This window comes from Harpia harpyja, chromosome 6 (assembly GCF_026419915.1).
Source record: "Harpia harpyja isolate bHarHar1 chromosome 6, bHarHar1 primary haplotype, whole genome shotgun sequence".
NCBI classification, from domain to species: Eukaryota; Metazoa; Chordata; class Aves; order Accipitriformes; family Accipitridae; genus Harpia; species Harpia harpyja.
The window spans coordinates 43,079,567-43,094,434 of NC_068945.1; the positions used below are offsets into that span (position 1 = coordinate 43,079,567).

General features: G+C 40.6%; 1 protein-coding gene across 1 annotated transcript in view; it reads right to left on the reverse strand.

Moving 5' to 3' along the window:
* Positions 1–14,868, reverse strand: part of LOC128142830 (ankyrin repeat domain-containing protein 26-like) — a 60,972-nt gene that overhangs the window by 34,354 nt on the left and 11,750 nt on the right. Inside the window, exons 8-18 of the mRNA XM_052789425.1 lie at positions 14,522–14,555; positions 14,370–14,442; positions 13,021–13,081; positions 11,645–12,660; positions 10,776–10,923; positions 9,099–9,160; positions 7,381–7,492; positions 5,688–5,716; positions 5,519–5,585; positions 5,383–5,427; positions 924–1,009 (exon numbers count right to left, since the gene is read on the reverse strand). Of these exons, the coding sequence (XP_052645385.1) occupies positions 924–1,009; positions 5,383–5,427; positions 5,519–5,585; positions 5,688–5,716; positions 7,381–7,492; positions 9,099–9,160; positions 10,776–10,923; positions 11,645–12,660; positions 13,021–13,081; positions 14,370–14,442; positions 14,522–14,555 (1,733 nt within the window). The remainder of the gene's footprint in view (positions 1–923; positions 1,010–5,382; positions 5,428–5,518; positions 5,586–5,687; positions 5,717–7,380; positions 7,493–9,098; positions 9,161–10,775; positions 10,924–11,644; positions 12,661–13,020; positions 13,082–14,369; positions 14,443–14,521; positions 14,556–14,868) is intronic.

Genomic DNA, 14,868 nt, shown 5'->3' on the forward strand with positions numbered 1-14,868 from the left:
CCTCTCCATGTGCCTCCTTAGCTCACGGTCCCTTCTACATAGGGCCTGCAGCCTTGGTGTCCCAATGGGCTACGACCGCCCAACTCCTCGCTCTCTTTTCTCCCTCTGCAAAAATTCCTCCTTTCAGAACAGGGAAGGAGCACCTCAGCCAGCCACCATCTGTCTCGGCCTCTCCGTTCCCAAGTTCATTGCCCAACTACTACCACCTTTCAATAGGCTTAAGTTCTGTGCTCTGCCTACTGAAATTAAGCAAGACCTTCTTTCATGGTGACTGGGTGTGGGGTGGAAATAATTTGCTCCACTGTCCCTTGACATGTTACAGAAGACTCCAGACCCCTCCATCCAGCCCTGTCCTGTATGCCCAACACAGACTGCCTGCCTTATTCCCCTCTAGAATGCCCTCTGAAAAAAACAAACAAACAAACAAACGCACGCTTTTCAAACACTTATTAACATGGTCAAACAAGTGCATATTTTGCAGAGGCAGTGAAAGCATCAGAAAGCTCACCAAATGTCAAGTTTTTTTGTTTGATCTTTCTCTTACAAAGAGGAAGATCAGACATGTTTAATCCAACAGATCAGCATATTATAGACAAATCTTCTTCACTTGAATGTGCATTTTGCATAGGGGAAAAAATGCGTTTGCACTGTTTCTCAGCACCACACAAAAGGAAAAACATTGATCAAAATTTAAGCAAAGCAGCTGGAAACAATCAGTATAACAGCAAGTATCCAACACAATGACAAGGATTTTACCCCACCATAAGATGACTTTTTCCAACTTTACTTCCGACTATAATACAACCATAATCTACAGGACTCTCCCTTCAGCTCTATTCACTGACTGGTAAGTTTTCTTTACCTTAGTGTATACTACAATTTACCAGTTCAGGCTCTAATTCAGAATACTTGGTTTTACATACCCGCGCCCCACAATTTTCAATGGCATCCTTGGTGTCTTCTTTTTCAGCTGATGATGACGTATGAAAGGTAGATCCCGAGTACTCATCTACGGTGAAAACCACATATTTTTTTTATAACCAGTGTGACTTAATACTACTTATTTACACCTCGAGCGCACCTTGAATCACCATATTTGGGAGAAAAATCGTAACACAGAATAAAACATTCCCTCAAATTTGTGAGGTCCTAGAGAGAAAATTATCATAATACGGATTTTTAAGATGCATCTGTGTGAATTCCTTTCTTCCAGGGCATTTTACTTTTTAATGTATAAAGGGAATTTGCTGAAAATCACTATAATGGTCACAAATAAACCACTCTTGTTTCTTAAAGGTGTGTGATCTCTCTCTCTCTGACACTGTGCGTGCCATGCAGTAACTAGCTACATTCCTCCAGCAATTTTAATTTCCCTACGTATTGTGCACAGAAAATCAGGAACGACAAAATCACAGGCTTGAAATCTTTAAGGCCCCAGTTTTAATCCATGCATGAAACAATGGTCTGTCTCTAGACATGGATCTGGACTGAGTATTTTAGTCAAACTGCTGCATCGTCTGTTGCAGAAGACACAGATGGGACACTGAATGAGAGACAGGCTTGTGAAATGTTGAGGAACAACCCATGATCTGGACATTTCACTTGTACTGTTGAAAACTGCATTCCACCCTTTCCTCTCTCAGAATTTCTAAGTAATATTTGACAGGTCACAAACTCCTCAGAAGCAGTCACTGAGCCTGGGCTCCCCATTATGGGGTGCCTACCTTGAATCTCACTTATATCCGAGAATTGGATTCCAGATAGTCCCAGATACAATTTAGAAGCAGCAACTCATTGTCATTGTTTGCATGGAAGGCACACTGAACACAATTTTAAGTATCAAGGATTCAGAAAGAAACAAGTCCCAGCAGCTCAAGCGTGGCATCTAAAAACAGAGATGGAGGTTTTCACCTTAATCACTCTACACCTCCTTTCCCGCTCCATAATTCCATGGTTTCTGCGCAATCACCTTTCTGTAGGCAAAGCTTCACTGCTAAAGAGGGACACAATACTCTTTCTACAAGAAAAGCGAGCAAGACAGGGAGAAAATAGGTATCCTCATAAAAATACAAAAGGGTCCAGTATTAATGAGTCACAGGGCCAACCTCACTTCTGGCATTTTCTGCTTTAGGCAACTCCTTTTGCAAGCTTTCATTTCTTGAAGGGGATTACATTAAGATACAAGCTTAGAATTACAAATCATTATGTCTGAATTGGGAACCTAACCTCGTCAGTCAGTCATACAGGTCTCCAGAGGTTGATTCTAACCTCAAGTTATACAGTGTGAAATAACAATCTTCTCCTCCCACCTCAATCACGGGTGGGTGCAATTTCCTAGACTTTCTCTGAATTTGTTTTTGGGGTTTTTTTAGAACAAGGCATTTCCCAACACATGTTAGTCATTAGCGGCTTGACAGCCCTTATTTCACAGGGTTGTTATGATGATCTATTGATGACTATGATACTCGTCAGACTGTCTGAAATGCATCATAGATAATAACATACCCTTATATCTAAGGATAATGTTCTATGAGGAAAACAGGCATTTTCCCCTTTTTCTTGTTTTTCAAGATCACAGAGTAGATTTAGCCTTTTACTGATACTTGTAGATAGCCCAAGCTCTTTGCTGGTGCAGACGAAGGCTCCAACCAGCATTAGAAATAGAGGACAGATGTGCTGGTGGTCAAAGCACATTTGTAGATAGCACCATAGAGAGTGTCATAACTTATCAATACCAAGATGCTTGGAGTAAGTGAACACTTAGCTCCTATGCAAGTAACATCCGTAATCTGGAGATCAACATTGTCCTTTCCTCCAATAGCTATGCACAGTTTTTGTAGATGGGTCCTTGTCCCTCTTACTAGAATTGTAATGTGGCTGGAGAATTTGAACCAGCAAGTCCCTCCCTCACTAAGCACACAGTTCTGGGAGTGCCAACTGGACGGGGTGGCCAGAAGCATTGGAGCCTGACGAAATCCAAGAGAAGTATCTGTACAAACGTCACACTGATTTGTAACACTCTTTCAGAAAACAAAAGGAGAAGAACTCAAGAGAGTAGAACTAGGCAGACAGGCACCCAGTATGCTGGTAATTTACACATAAGCCTCTTGGGTGGTAACAATACCTCCTAGAATGAGAAGAGTCTAGACACACCAGTGTGCTCAGAGCTTCTACTGCTCCTAGAAGCCTCTCCACCCCAAGCACAGCAGGGGGTGGTCAATCTCTCAGATATATGGGGCTGCTCCTATACCATTTTCATAAAAGGTACACTTGCCAGACTTCTTCTGTCACTTCATCAGTGTTCATTCAGGTCACAAACTGCAACATGCATGCAGCCTCCTACCATACAACTTGGTATGTGTGATTACTCCCACCATGTAACACGGACACTACAATTTTGCTTAAAAGATAGACTAAGTATTTTGTGGATGCAGGAGAGCTGTGACACCTTTCCTGAAACATACTGCACAACACTGACTGAATAAGCTCTTCTGGTCAACTGTATCTGCCTGAACGCTGGATAAAAGCAGACTTGCCAGCACCCAGTTTTGTACTGACTTTCTAAACATGCAATTCACATTCTCTGTTCAGAGTATGTAGGTATCTTAATGTTTTGGATTCTGTTTCAGAGTCACTTTAATCAAAAGCAACCCAAACTCCTATTCAGTCTTGCCCACCATGGTCAATAGCAAAGTTTTCAGTAGCAGCTGTTTAAGTCTGAAGTCTCAATCTTTAGATAAGATTTTAGGATCTTTGGAGCCCATAAGATTTTTTTCCATAGGGTTTTTATCAATCTTGAAATTTCTGTTCAACAGCCACAGAACAAGGAAAAAGGCAGGAAAGATGAAAGGCAACGATGTTCTTCCATCTGCAAAATTCCAGTTCTCGTGGTGTCAGTAACTCTAGTCAGTAATTATTTTTCCAGCCACTGGAAAAATAATTCAAAAACATGAACATATAAATACACAGAAATCCCTGTGCATACAAAAGATGCAAATCCCACACCTTTTTACTCTGCCTGCTCCCTAGCTGGTATCAAAAGATGACTTTTAGTTGTCTTTCCAATTAACCTTTACCTCTCCACTCTCTCCCGAGATTTCCCTCCTCATAAATTGTCTTACATAATGACTTTTTGCAGATTACAGTGCAAAGCAGCTACTCTTCTATACAGAAAACATGAGAAGACCACTACTTAATTTTGACCCCAAAATAGATTTTAAGAAGTTATTACTATGACTCAGTAACAAAGTAAATAGAATGACAAATTTCAGCTCTCATTCAACATTTAATTGTGCAAGATACTGCACCTGTTTTCCAGATTTATGAAATAAACTTGTGGAGGATGGCATTCAACCCTCTCACAGTTAGAAGTATTTGTGCTGCAGGAATCATGATTCTTTGCTGAAGCAATCTAAATTGCTTGAACCCAAATCCAAACATAAAAGTTTGAAAGAAATTTTCACATGTACTTCTTAACACCTGATCTTCAAGATAACACATGGGTAAAAAACAACATGACAGAAATGAATAAAGACACACAGGAAAAATAGCTGACATGAAATGACCTATGAAAAGGCAGTCTTTCCTTTCTGTGATTTTTAATATTATAACATACTGGTCCACTACGGGGCTACCTTTCACATTACTGTATAATACAGACAAAACCAAACCTCATGTTTTAACTGAACAACTTTTAACAAACCTCTATGCATCTTACAAAAACACTATCACTGCAAAATAAAGGGCAAAAGAGGACCTGTTGTTGCTTACCCATTGCAAATACATGAGAGAGAGAAGAACAAAAGGAGGAGTGAGATATTTTTCCTAGAGAGAAGTTTAATCTCTAATATTGTCAAAAGAACAACAGTACTTCCCCCCCCCCCCCCCCCAAAACAAGTATGCCAAAGAACTTGGAACTATTTGTATTCTATACTTAGAAGTTACAAGTTCACTTGCCTACATATCTGTTCACCTCTCTCTGCTTTGTATTTTCAACAGCTGATTGTAGAAACTCTAAAACCTGAATGGGGAATTGTTTCTCATCTCATTAAAAAATACACAAATCAATAAACAGTAGAACAAAGAAACTAGAAAAAAAAAAACCAAACCATTAAGGTCATATATCCTCTCTCCAATATATAGTGGACCAGCTAGCTGCTTCACTTAGGGAGCAGGTATGGTGGAGGAAGCCTACATCACGGAAGGGTATTTACAGTGTTGAATGGCAGACTCGAGGGAGCACACACATGCATAGAGGCATATTTCAGTAGACCTTCTGCTCCCAGAACACCTTGCTAGAACCATTCATTTAATATTAGGGAAAAATTTGCAAGTACAATGTGCCTGTCCATAAAAACACTACAAAGAGACTGTTACAAATACCTTCAATATCCTCTGCACCTCCTAAACCAAATTCCTCCAATAGATCTGCAAAACAAATAAATCAGATGCTTTATTTAATACTCCTATCCAGAAAGATTACAAAGCTCAACCCAGAACCACATGAAGTGAACATTACCTGATTTCTGCTGCCTTTTTTTAGCAGAGGTTTCCTTCATTTCCAAAACAGATTCAGAAGTCTTCAGCTATGAAAGACACAATCCAATGAGAAAAAACCAAATTCAAAGTAACTGCATACTACTTAATAAGCAGAACAAGTAGTCAGTCTGACATGAACAAATACTTACCGGGGAATTGTTGGGTTTCTCCGAAAAGCCTGGAGGTGAAAAATGTTTTGGGAAGTGTTATTTTATTTAATTGAAGGTATCTTCTACTCCATTCAATATCAGTAGTTTCTACAACTAAGTAATAGTTGCAAGCATTATTTCATTGAGAGCACGATACCCAACATTCAGTTCACCTCATCCTAGAGCATTTGTATTAGTATACACGAAATGGAGAATGCATAGTTCCCATTGTGCACCCTGGATTTAAAAAATAATCATCACAGAACTAGGACAATTCATGTGAAGCAATAAGGTCATGCTTGTTAACAGAACAAGATCAAAAATATTTAGTCCTTTTGAGGAGCTGAATCCTGCTTTCTAAAAAGATTATTTCAAAAGCCAAAGGGGGTCTGCTGTAATGAACAATCATAAAACAGTCCAACAGCACTATGACTGTGATTATCCTGTAAGTCTTTAATGTTGAGGAGTATTTTCCCTTCCATTGATGGGACAGAGAAAGCATGGGCGCATCTACAGAAACCTCATACATGTGTCCTTCAATGAGGTAAAAATCAAGCTAGTTCTCATCAGATTGTTCTGGTTTAGCTTGCAAGGAAACAGAAGAAACAAATGTTGCTTGGTTGTAATCTGTATTTATAGCATCGTTCCAAGTACTTTTTTTTTTTTTTTTAATTTTTGTCTAACATTAAATCATTTCCAAACCCACACCGTCCACCGGCCCACCTATATTTTTCAAATCCTCTGCTTTAGTCATCTTACAGTTTGAGTCCTCTCATGAGAGAAGTATATGAAATGTTACTAAGAATGGCTCCACAGCAAAATTTTTATATTTAAAAAAAAAAAAAACTATTAAAAAGCAAACAATATTTGATTTCAGGAAACTTGGTGGTCTAGCAGTATGGAAATACCTTAGAAAGATTACCATAATCACCTTTTACCCCCTTTTCACACTGATTTTAAACTTATCTTAATAGCATCATATGAAGCAGACTTCCATGACAACTACTCAACAAGTAGATTTACAAGCTCCCAGGAGCCTGTAAAGTTTTGCTTCCAGCTTACTAAACTAAAACTGCATTAGCTTCTTCAGCTATTCTGTTGTACCTATACTACAAGCAGGACTGACAAACCATTTGCTAAAGGAGAAATCCTTCAGAAAAGAGTTCTACTTCCCTGCCATCCTACACTCAAGATGCTCAAGAGACAGTGTCACAAACTACAGGCAGAAACCCTCAGCAACAAAACCTAAACTTTTAGTCACATTTTAGCTACTAGGCAAAGCACAACAGAAAGCTATCAAAAATTAAGCTAAGGGAAAAAAAAAAAAAAAAAAAAAAAGATTAGCTAGATCATAGCTTTCTTCTGCTGCATTATCATCCAAGAATGTTTAAGTGTTCAGACAGGTCAGTCCTAAACCACATACACTGTCATCACTATGCAACAAAAACCTGAATCCAAAAAAATACAAACATGTCCAAAGAACACATCTAATGCAAACAAGACAACTTCCTTTACAAACTGGCCAGCAAGTGCTGTGATAACTGGTGTTAACTAACAAATACTAAGCACTTCATCACTTCATTGCTATAGCACACACCCACATCATAGCAGCATTCCTAAGACAGACACTGCTAAAAGTTTACTTTAGCCTATAAAGGCTTACAGACAAACATTTAGTCCACGAGGAAATTACCATTGTCACGTTCCCCTGAAACAATCTGTAAGCATGCTCCGTGTCTGTCTGCAGCTGGGAGCAACACACCAGACGATACTTTTCTCGGACTTCCAGAATCCGTCTGTATAATCTAAAACACATGCATAAGAATTGGTATAAACGCATTTTCAACTCATTTCTATGCAAAAAGCTCCTGCTAAGTCAATTTGCACAGCATGGTGTCCTGGGTTCAGCTGGGATAGAGTTAATTTTTACAGGAACCTGGGAGGTTGGGGGGGGGCATAGCCGAGGCAGCCGACCTGAACTAGCCAAGGAGCTATTCCATACCATGTGACATCATGCCCAGTATATAAATGGGGAGCGGGCCGGGGGGAGGTCTCTCGATTTTTGGTGGTGGAGCGTCGGGTTCCGGGTGGTGAGCAGTTGCACTGTGCATCACTTTTTTTTTTTGTATATTCTTTCATTAGTACCGTTGTTGTTGTTGTAACCGTTTTTTTTTTTTTTTTGTGTTGTCCCAGTAAACTGCCCTTATCTCAAACCTCGAGGTTCCAGTTTTTTTTCTTTTCTCTCCTCCGTCTCCTCCCTATCCCACCGGAGGGGGGCAGGAGGAGTGAGCGAGTGGCTGCATGGTCCTTTGTTACCGGCTGGGCTGAAACCACAACACATGGTATCAAGTATATTAGAGATACAAAAACCTTTGATAAGACCCTTGGAAAGGACACATCAAGACATAGTCTATTGGAAAGCACAGCAGTTGTGCATGTTTTCAGATCTCGGGCAGAAACCTCACAGCTCATCTAAACTATTCTGTCACATTGATAAACCTTGACAAACCAGACAGCCACAAAAGAGAATTAACATGGTAACTCAAGGTGTGGGCTGTGAACCAATAACTGCAGCTCTGTGGTGATCCAACTTTTGTACTGAACTTGCACCTGACATTCAAGTTTATGCTTACGTTCCCTGGGCATGTATCCTGCAGTGGCGAGTGAACACATCGCTACTGCCAATCGCAAGGGTGATTTGGGTTGAACAAAGACTAGCAAGGCAAAGCTTACAGAAGCTAAGGCTACCTAAAAAAACTAATAATATTTTAGTCTTGTATTTTGAAGAAGGGGTGGGGAAGAGTTCGTTTTGCCTCACAAGAAAGCCAGACCGGGTTAGCTACAGACCCTGCTCATTTTCTTCCAGCCCAGTACCACAGACAGAAAGAACGGAAAGGGCAAACACAGCCAGCATGTGTGGTATCTCTGTTGGACACGACCTTCAAAAAGGGCTGAAGTACACCTACAAAAGGTAGAGAGGATCTATTCAGAAGCAGCTAACCATCTAGGCTGGAGACCCTAAGGGCAACCACTGACCAGGTCAGTAGAATAGAGCTGTCTGGTGAAAAAGCAACAGTCCTGCCAGCCCCTGTGAAAAGCTCAGAGTATTTTCAACAGCAAGAAACTTCACTGCTTCAAGACTATACTAGAAACCAAACTCAAAGGCCAGTTGTTATGAGACCCAAGTCGTTAGCTTAACCTAACTTCATCCCAATCCCAACTGAACACATGGCCCAGAGCAGAAGTATTTCAAGGGTCCCCAGTTACAAACATATGGCAGAAGCAGGAAAAGAGGAAATAAGCCTCATCAACGGTAGGGCCCAAGCCAAAAGCAAGCTCTCAAGCGCTTCTGGATCTTACTCCTACCCTCCTCTCCCTGGCAGGAGCCCCCATATCCTTCACAGAAAGTACCTCAGAGTCCCAGGGAGATTCAGCATCTTCCTCTTCCTCTGCTCCCACTGCTGGCAGGGCACCTACAAACAAGGTAAGAAGTGAGACACTGAGTGCTTATATTTCACTCTACCCTTCCCCATCCGTCAAGCCCTGCATCCAGAAGACGTGCAGTGGTTCTATTGCTGAGGACAAACTAAGAAGCAAGTGTTATTCAAGGGCTTCTCCACACCCAGCCACATAGTGGTATTTCCTTTACACTGCCACCTCCTCTTGCCTCTTTTCCAGCAGAAGACAGCTATGCACAACAGCTGACACAGCTACAAGCAACACCCAACACATGTTTGGGTAGCATTCAGGAAGGGACTCCAGCACGCTGCAGTCCTGTGGTATACAGAGTTTACGTCACCTGCTCTCCAGCCTACAGCTCCAGAATTTGGCATTTACTACCGCTTTCCACTGTACAGGAGGTACTGTAGAAACACTACCCAAAACATCCTCATGCTAACATCACCAAAATCACCAAGACACAATGCTCCTTTTGTAGTGCTACCAGGAAAGATCTTCACTGACAGAGACTTGTTATACCCTGCACCTTCCCAGAAGCTAGACACCTAAGCATTGCCATTTAAAAACAGGGTAGAGGCTCACAGCTCAAACACTCACCCCAAACACACAAAAGCAGTTTCTGTCTCAGGGGGTTAACATTCAAATCTCTCCTCTACCAGATGAACGTAAGGCTTGGTCTCAGCGGGTTCCTGGCCAGATTAATTTCTCTGTTTTAAGCTACTCCATTAGGTAAAACTGATTCAGGATTCACTTGTGTGGAGACACGCACACAAAGAAGGGGGAAGGAGCTGGAGACCAGTGAGGGCACCCACCCCAGAAAAGGGCAACTGCTGGTTCCAACCTGGGCTCTGACTACTTACACCATGCCAAATGCACGCTTATGGTAAACTGCAGAGACAGAAGAGCATGTATAGGCACAACACTTGAATACAGCAGGTTCTGCCAGGCTCCCTGTGTAGCATTTGATCAGCAGCTACACATGCTCTGGTAACATCTACCACACCAAGCTAATCTCTGGAGACAGACAATGGAAACAGTACCTTCTCCTCCTGCTCTGAGACTCAAGGTGAGTACCACAGTGCTCAACTCTGACCAACCTGGTAGCGCTTTAAAGCACACACAAGTGTGGCACTGGAGAGACCTTCTACATTTTAAAACTGGACAAGGTGAGGCACTGGAACAGAACAGCTTTCTCAGCTTGACTCAAATCTTTCCCAGGCTTCAGCCAAGAACAATCACAGCTTTTCCTACACAGAATACAGCTTTTCAATCCAACAGTATGGGCCAGAAAGGGGAATACCACTGTCACACGCAAGACACTGTAGTCGTCCTCCTCTTTTTTATCAGTGCATTTTGTTCAGGTCACTTCAGGGAGAACACAGCAACAAAAGCAAGAATGGCACTTGCTTCATATAGCATCATTTGGAATCCACCACCACAACTTCAGTTCTTCAAGAACGAATGAAAAGGAACAAAAGCTCTTTCCTTCTCTGCCAATGCCCACTAGGATTCACAGGCCAGGGAAAAATTTGCTATCTCAGAAGTCAATCGCCATTTTAGTTCATTTACTGTGCATTAATATTCATAGAGGAAGAACTGGATCGGTATTTACTAACTAATTTCTCTCACCAGTGTTGTCTTTTGAAGCACTGTGGACTTGATGGCCATCATTACCAATAGAATTTTTCACACCCTCAACAACTGCAGTTTGGAGCTCTTCACCAGTATCTTCCTTCTCCTGCTCCTCCTCCTCTTCTTCCCATTCAGGTGATTCTGCCTAAAAGAAATTGACCGAGACAGCTGGAAAGAGCAGAAACAAGCATCTTCTTCACCATCCATCAACAACTTGAAAAATACTTTTCTTGTGTAAGGCAAAAGGGAAACTGTGTTGAGCTTTGCTTTACAAGGCCTTCAGTTTTTCCATGACAATCTATATGAGTAGAGAGCAATGCCTAATGTCATTAAGTCTCACCCCTGGCTCTGCAAAGCCCCTGAGAAGCACTTCCTAATGTCAGTCTAACTAGCTTCATTTAAGTTACATCATTCTGGAACACATTCCTTCTTTTCCCCTCCTTTGCTCCAAGGGAAATCACTAGCTTCCTGCTCTCAATCTTATGCAAACTTCTTTTTGTTTCCTCACTTTCAGCCACCACACCATCAATTTTACTAAATGGCAGTCACTCTTCACAGATAAAATCTGTACAGACAACTGAGAAAAATGTAATTGATTCCAGAAAAAGTCTACTGCCTGTTCTTTTTCCTGCAAAACTACTGTAACCAACAGAAGAAAGTATTGAAAATACTGCCTGATATTATTCTTATACCTAAGAAACTGCTTTGGCTAGGAGTAAGACATTTTCTAATTTCAAAAAAAGGATGATCAAAAGACAGATATATGTGAAGAATAAGTATTAACAGAAATTCAGTTTACCATTTGTTTCTTACCTATAATACCCTTAGAAAATATCCTTGTGATTAAATCATCCCTATATACTTACTTTGGTGCTTAAGTGAAATGCTGCTCTTAAATTTTCTTCACGCCTATTTAAGTGCAAGTTTTCACTTCCTTGTTTCAGTGCTTCACAGACTTTATCATCTACCTCTTCAGATTGCTCTTCTTCAGCATCTTCATCCCCCACACGTTCAAGAATGACAGGGTTCGGTCTTTGACTTTCAAGCCTTGGGTTTTTTGCTGCTGACCAAGAATTATTACCACTTTCAAAGCCATCACTGAAGCTTGACTTTTTCTCCTTAAGACCACAACTATCTGAGAGAGGCTGAGGTATCTCTTTTTTCCAGTCTGTCGTTTCAGAGTCTGCAAGACAGGAGTCAGCATTTCTGTGAAACTTCTCCTGTATCATGCTTTTCCTGTTCCAGCTTTCTTGTGTATCTTGCAAATTATTTAGATTTTGAAAGACAGCTTGTTTTGGTACTGACTTGCAAGATACTTCATTATTCATTATCTTTGGAGACATGGCAATTGCATCTTCTTGCGACCCTTCATGACACCCAGCTATAAAAGACACAGGAGTATCAACAGATTCCTCCACCTTTTCATCAAGTTCTTTACTTATTTTATCATCATCATCACAGACATCTCCAGTTCCACGCCAAGCTTCTCCTTCATACTTGGTGTTACTAAAATACTCCAATTTCTGACTGATTTCCCCTTTAGGTTCTGTTTTCGCCCCCTGCTCCTCCTCCAATATGTCGTTAGACTGAGTTTCTTCATCTTCCAGATCCTCCTCCTCCTTTTCATCTTGTGTAAGATCCTCGTCCTCCTCCTCTTCTTCCTCTGCCTCCTCATAATCTTCATCATCATCTCCTTCATTTTCATCATCTTCCTCCTCCTCCTCCTCCAATTCTTCTTCCTCCAGGTTGCTTGCATCTGAGACATCTTGACTCAACAATTCTCCACATTCTCCTTTGTTCAGGTTTGCATCTGACGGGGTTCTTTGTTTGAGGCTTTTCTTTGGTGACTTAGGACTTTCAATTCTAGAACCATCGCCATCATCTTAAAGCACAAGAAAAAGAAAAATGCATGTGAACAAAAGGGGTTATGTAAATAGCAATAGGCATGTTACCAGATTAACGCACAGGAGAGGAGTCATCCGGGAATGTCTGGAAAAGGAGCCAGGTAAGGGATGGGCAGGATGGACGAAGGACTTGACCAGGGACAAAGGCTTAGGAGGGGATTAATATCTTCATTTTAATGATACAACTTATTCTTTTCTGAAATGACTAAGTGCTGTGTTTTCAAAATGCTACTTTTCTCACTTGCTATAGCAAAAAAAAAAAAAAATTATAAAAATACTACTGAGCAAGTCTACTGTTATGTATCAGTATATCATACAATCTTTTCCAAATAGCTTACTGTTTTTCTTGAACTGCTGGGAAACGTTCATTAACAGTGTCAAGTTTGGCTTCTGCAGCTTCTGTAAATAAAGAATTATTTTAGCAAAAAAATTTTTTTTTTTTTGAACAGCAACAACAACAAATCCTTTGTTCACATCAAATCTTGAACAGTAAATATAATCAGGCTGTCCTTTTGGTAGTGCTCAGGTGCTGGCTCCATCCTATACTTCTAACTACACAAACACTCCCCATCTATGCAATTCAGTGAGTACTTTACCCCAAAACACTGTGCAGGCACCCTTCTGCAAATTGTTTCTAAAACTATGTTCACATGCATAACAGTTCTAAAAACCTGTTTTTAATATCTGTCATACTTAAGTAAAATTCAGCTATATTTTAAGATTGCAGTTTCAGGATGCTTACTTGCAAATGTGCACAACACGAGTAACTGTTAAGATCCCTAGACTTAATGCATAAATTAGTCCCTGCAAGTACACTTACCAAAATATCCCTAAATTTCAAAATCATGCCAGAAAAAACCGCATCATTTCTATTTAAATCAGTGCAAGAAAATGAAATCATGTTAAAACTAAACATGCTTGCATCTCCAGCATTACAGAGCGGGTTCAACTATCACACTCAGGTTCCTCGTCACTGCAGAATCCCAGTGCAACAGAATAGATGCTCCAGCCATCACTGCAGAAGCTGATAATTCTTCAGAACATTAGTAAAAACAGTAGGCACAAGAGCTTGTAGCTGTCAAAGAGAATACTACTCAAGCATTCAAAAAAAAAAAACAACAAAAAAAAAAGGGAAAACATGCAGCGTGAGATCACATGCAAGCACAGAATGCCATCTCATAGAAGAAAAAGACGACCCATTTGAGTAACTCATCCATTGAGCGCTCTTGAGGAACCTGACGAGGAGGAAAGGAGAACTAGGTGATGAAGGATTTCAGTAGATCTTGATAAATAAACGCCCTTTTTCTTTATCAGTTAGGATTCTATCACCAAATTTACAGGAAACAATAACAAAGTTTGGAGAAGAACAGAACAGGTTATAATAGTAACTTATAAACTTTTAGGGCCTGCAAGCCTGACTCAAATGAACAAGAACAAATAAAAGAATGCAGCTGTTTATCTCGTCATCTATTGCTCTTTTGCCCCAAACCACAAATCTACTGCATGCTCCGCCACAGCTACAGGTCTTTTAGGAAAAACTCACAGCAGAAGGCAGGCCGGCAGGCCAGAGACTGCTTCTAAGGAGAAAACAATATTGGCTGGAACTGCAGTTTCTTTCAATCCCAGAGAAAACTTGCCTTCAAATCACTAATTTTTACAGGACATTCTTCCTGCAAAAGCAGCATACCTTGGGGGTGAAATCAAGTTCTTCTTCCTCGGAAGTATGCCAACTGTCACCACTCCCCTCTTTCTCAGAGCTTCTTAAAAAGCAAAGCAAAATGAGTACTGCGTCTCTCAAATCATTCCTCAGGTAAGTGTTAGGTATTTTTAAAGTCTCACCTTATTGAGTCTCCTTGGGAAAAGTCATCTATTGCTGTTCAAACATTAATTGACATGTTGAAATTAGATTTGGCATGCTAAAAATTAACCAGTACATATAAACACTTAACATGGACAACTCTACAGGTCATAACAGAATGAAACTTTGGGTAGTCAGTTCAACACAAGACAGCATGAATGAATGCATTTCCAAAACAACTGCTTTTTTGAGCCATACTGAATTAAAAAAAAAAAGAAAACAAAAAAGACCAGACTTGGATCTCCTTCGGACTCTTACACCCAGAAGATTAACAAACATCTCTGAACTAAAAAAACCAATAGCATAGCATGAATAAGCTATGTTCGCA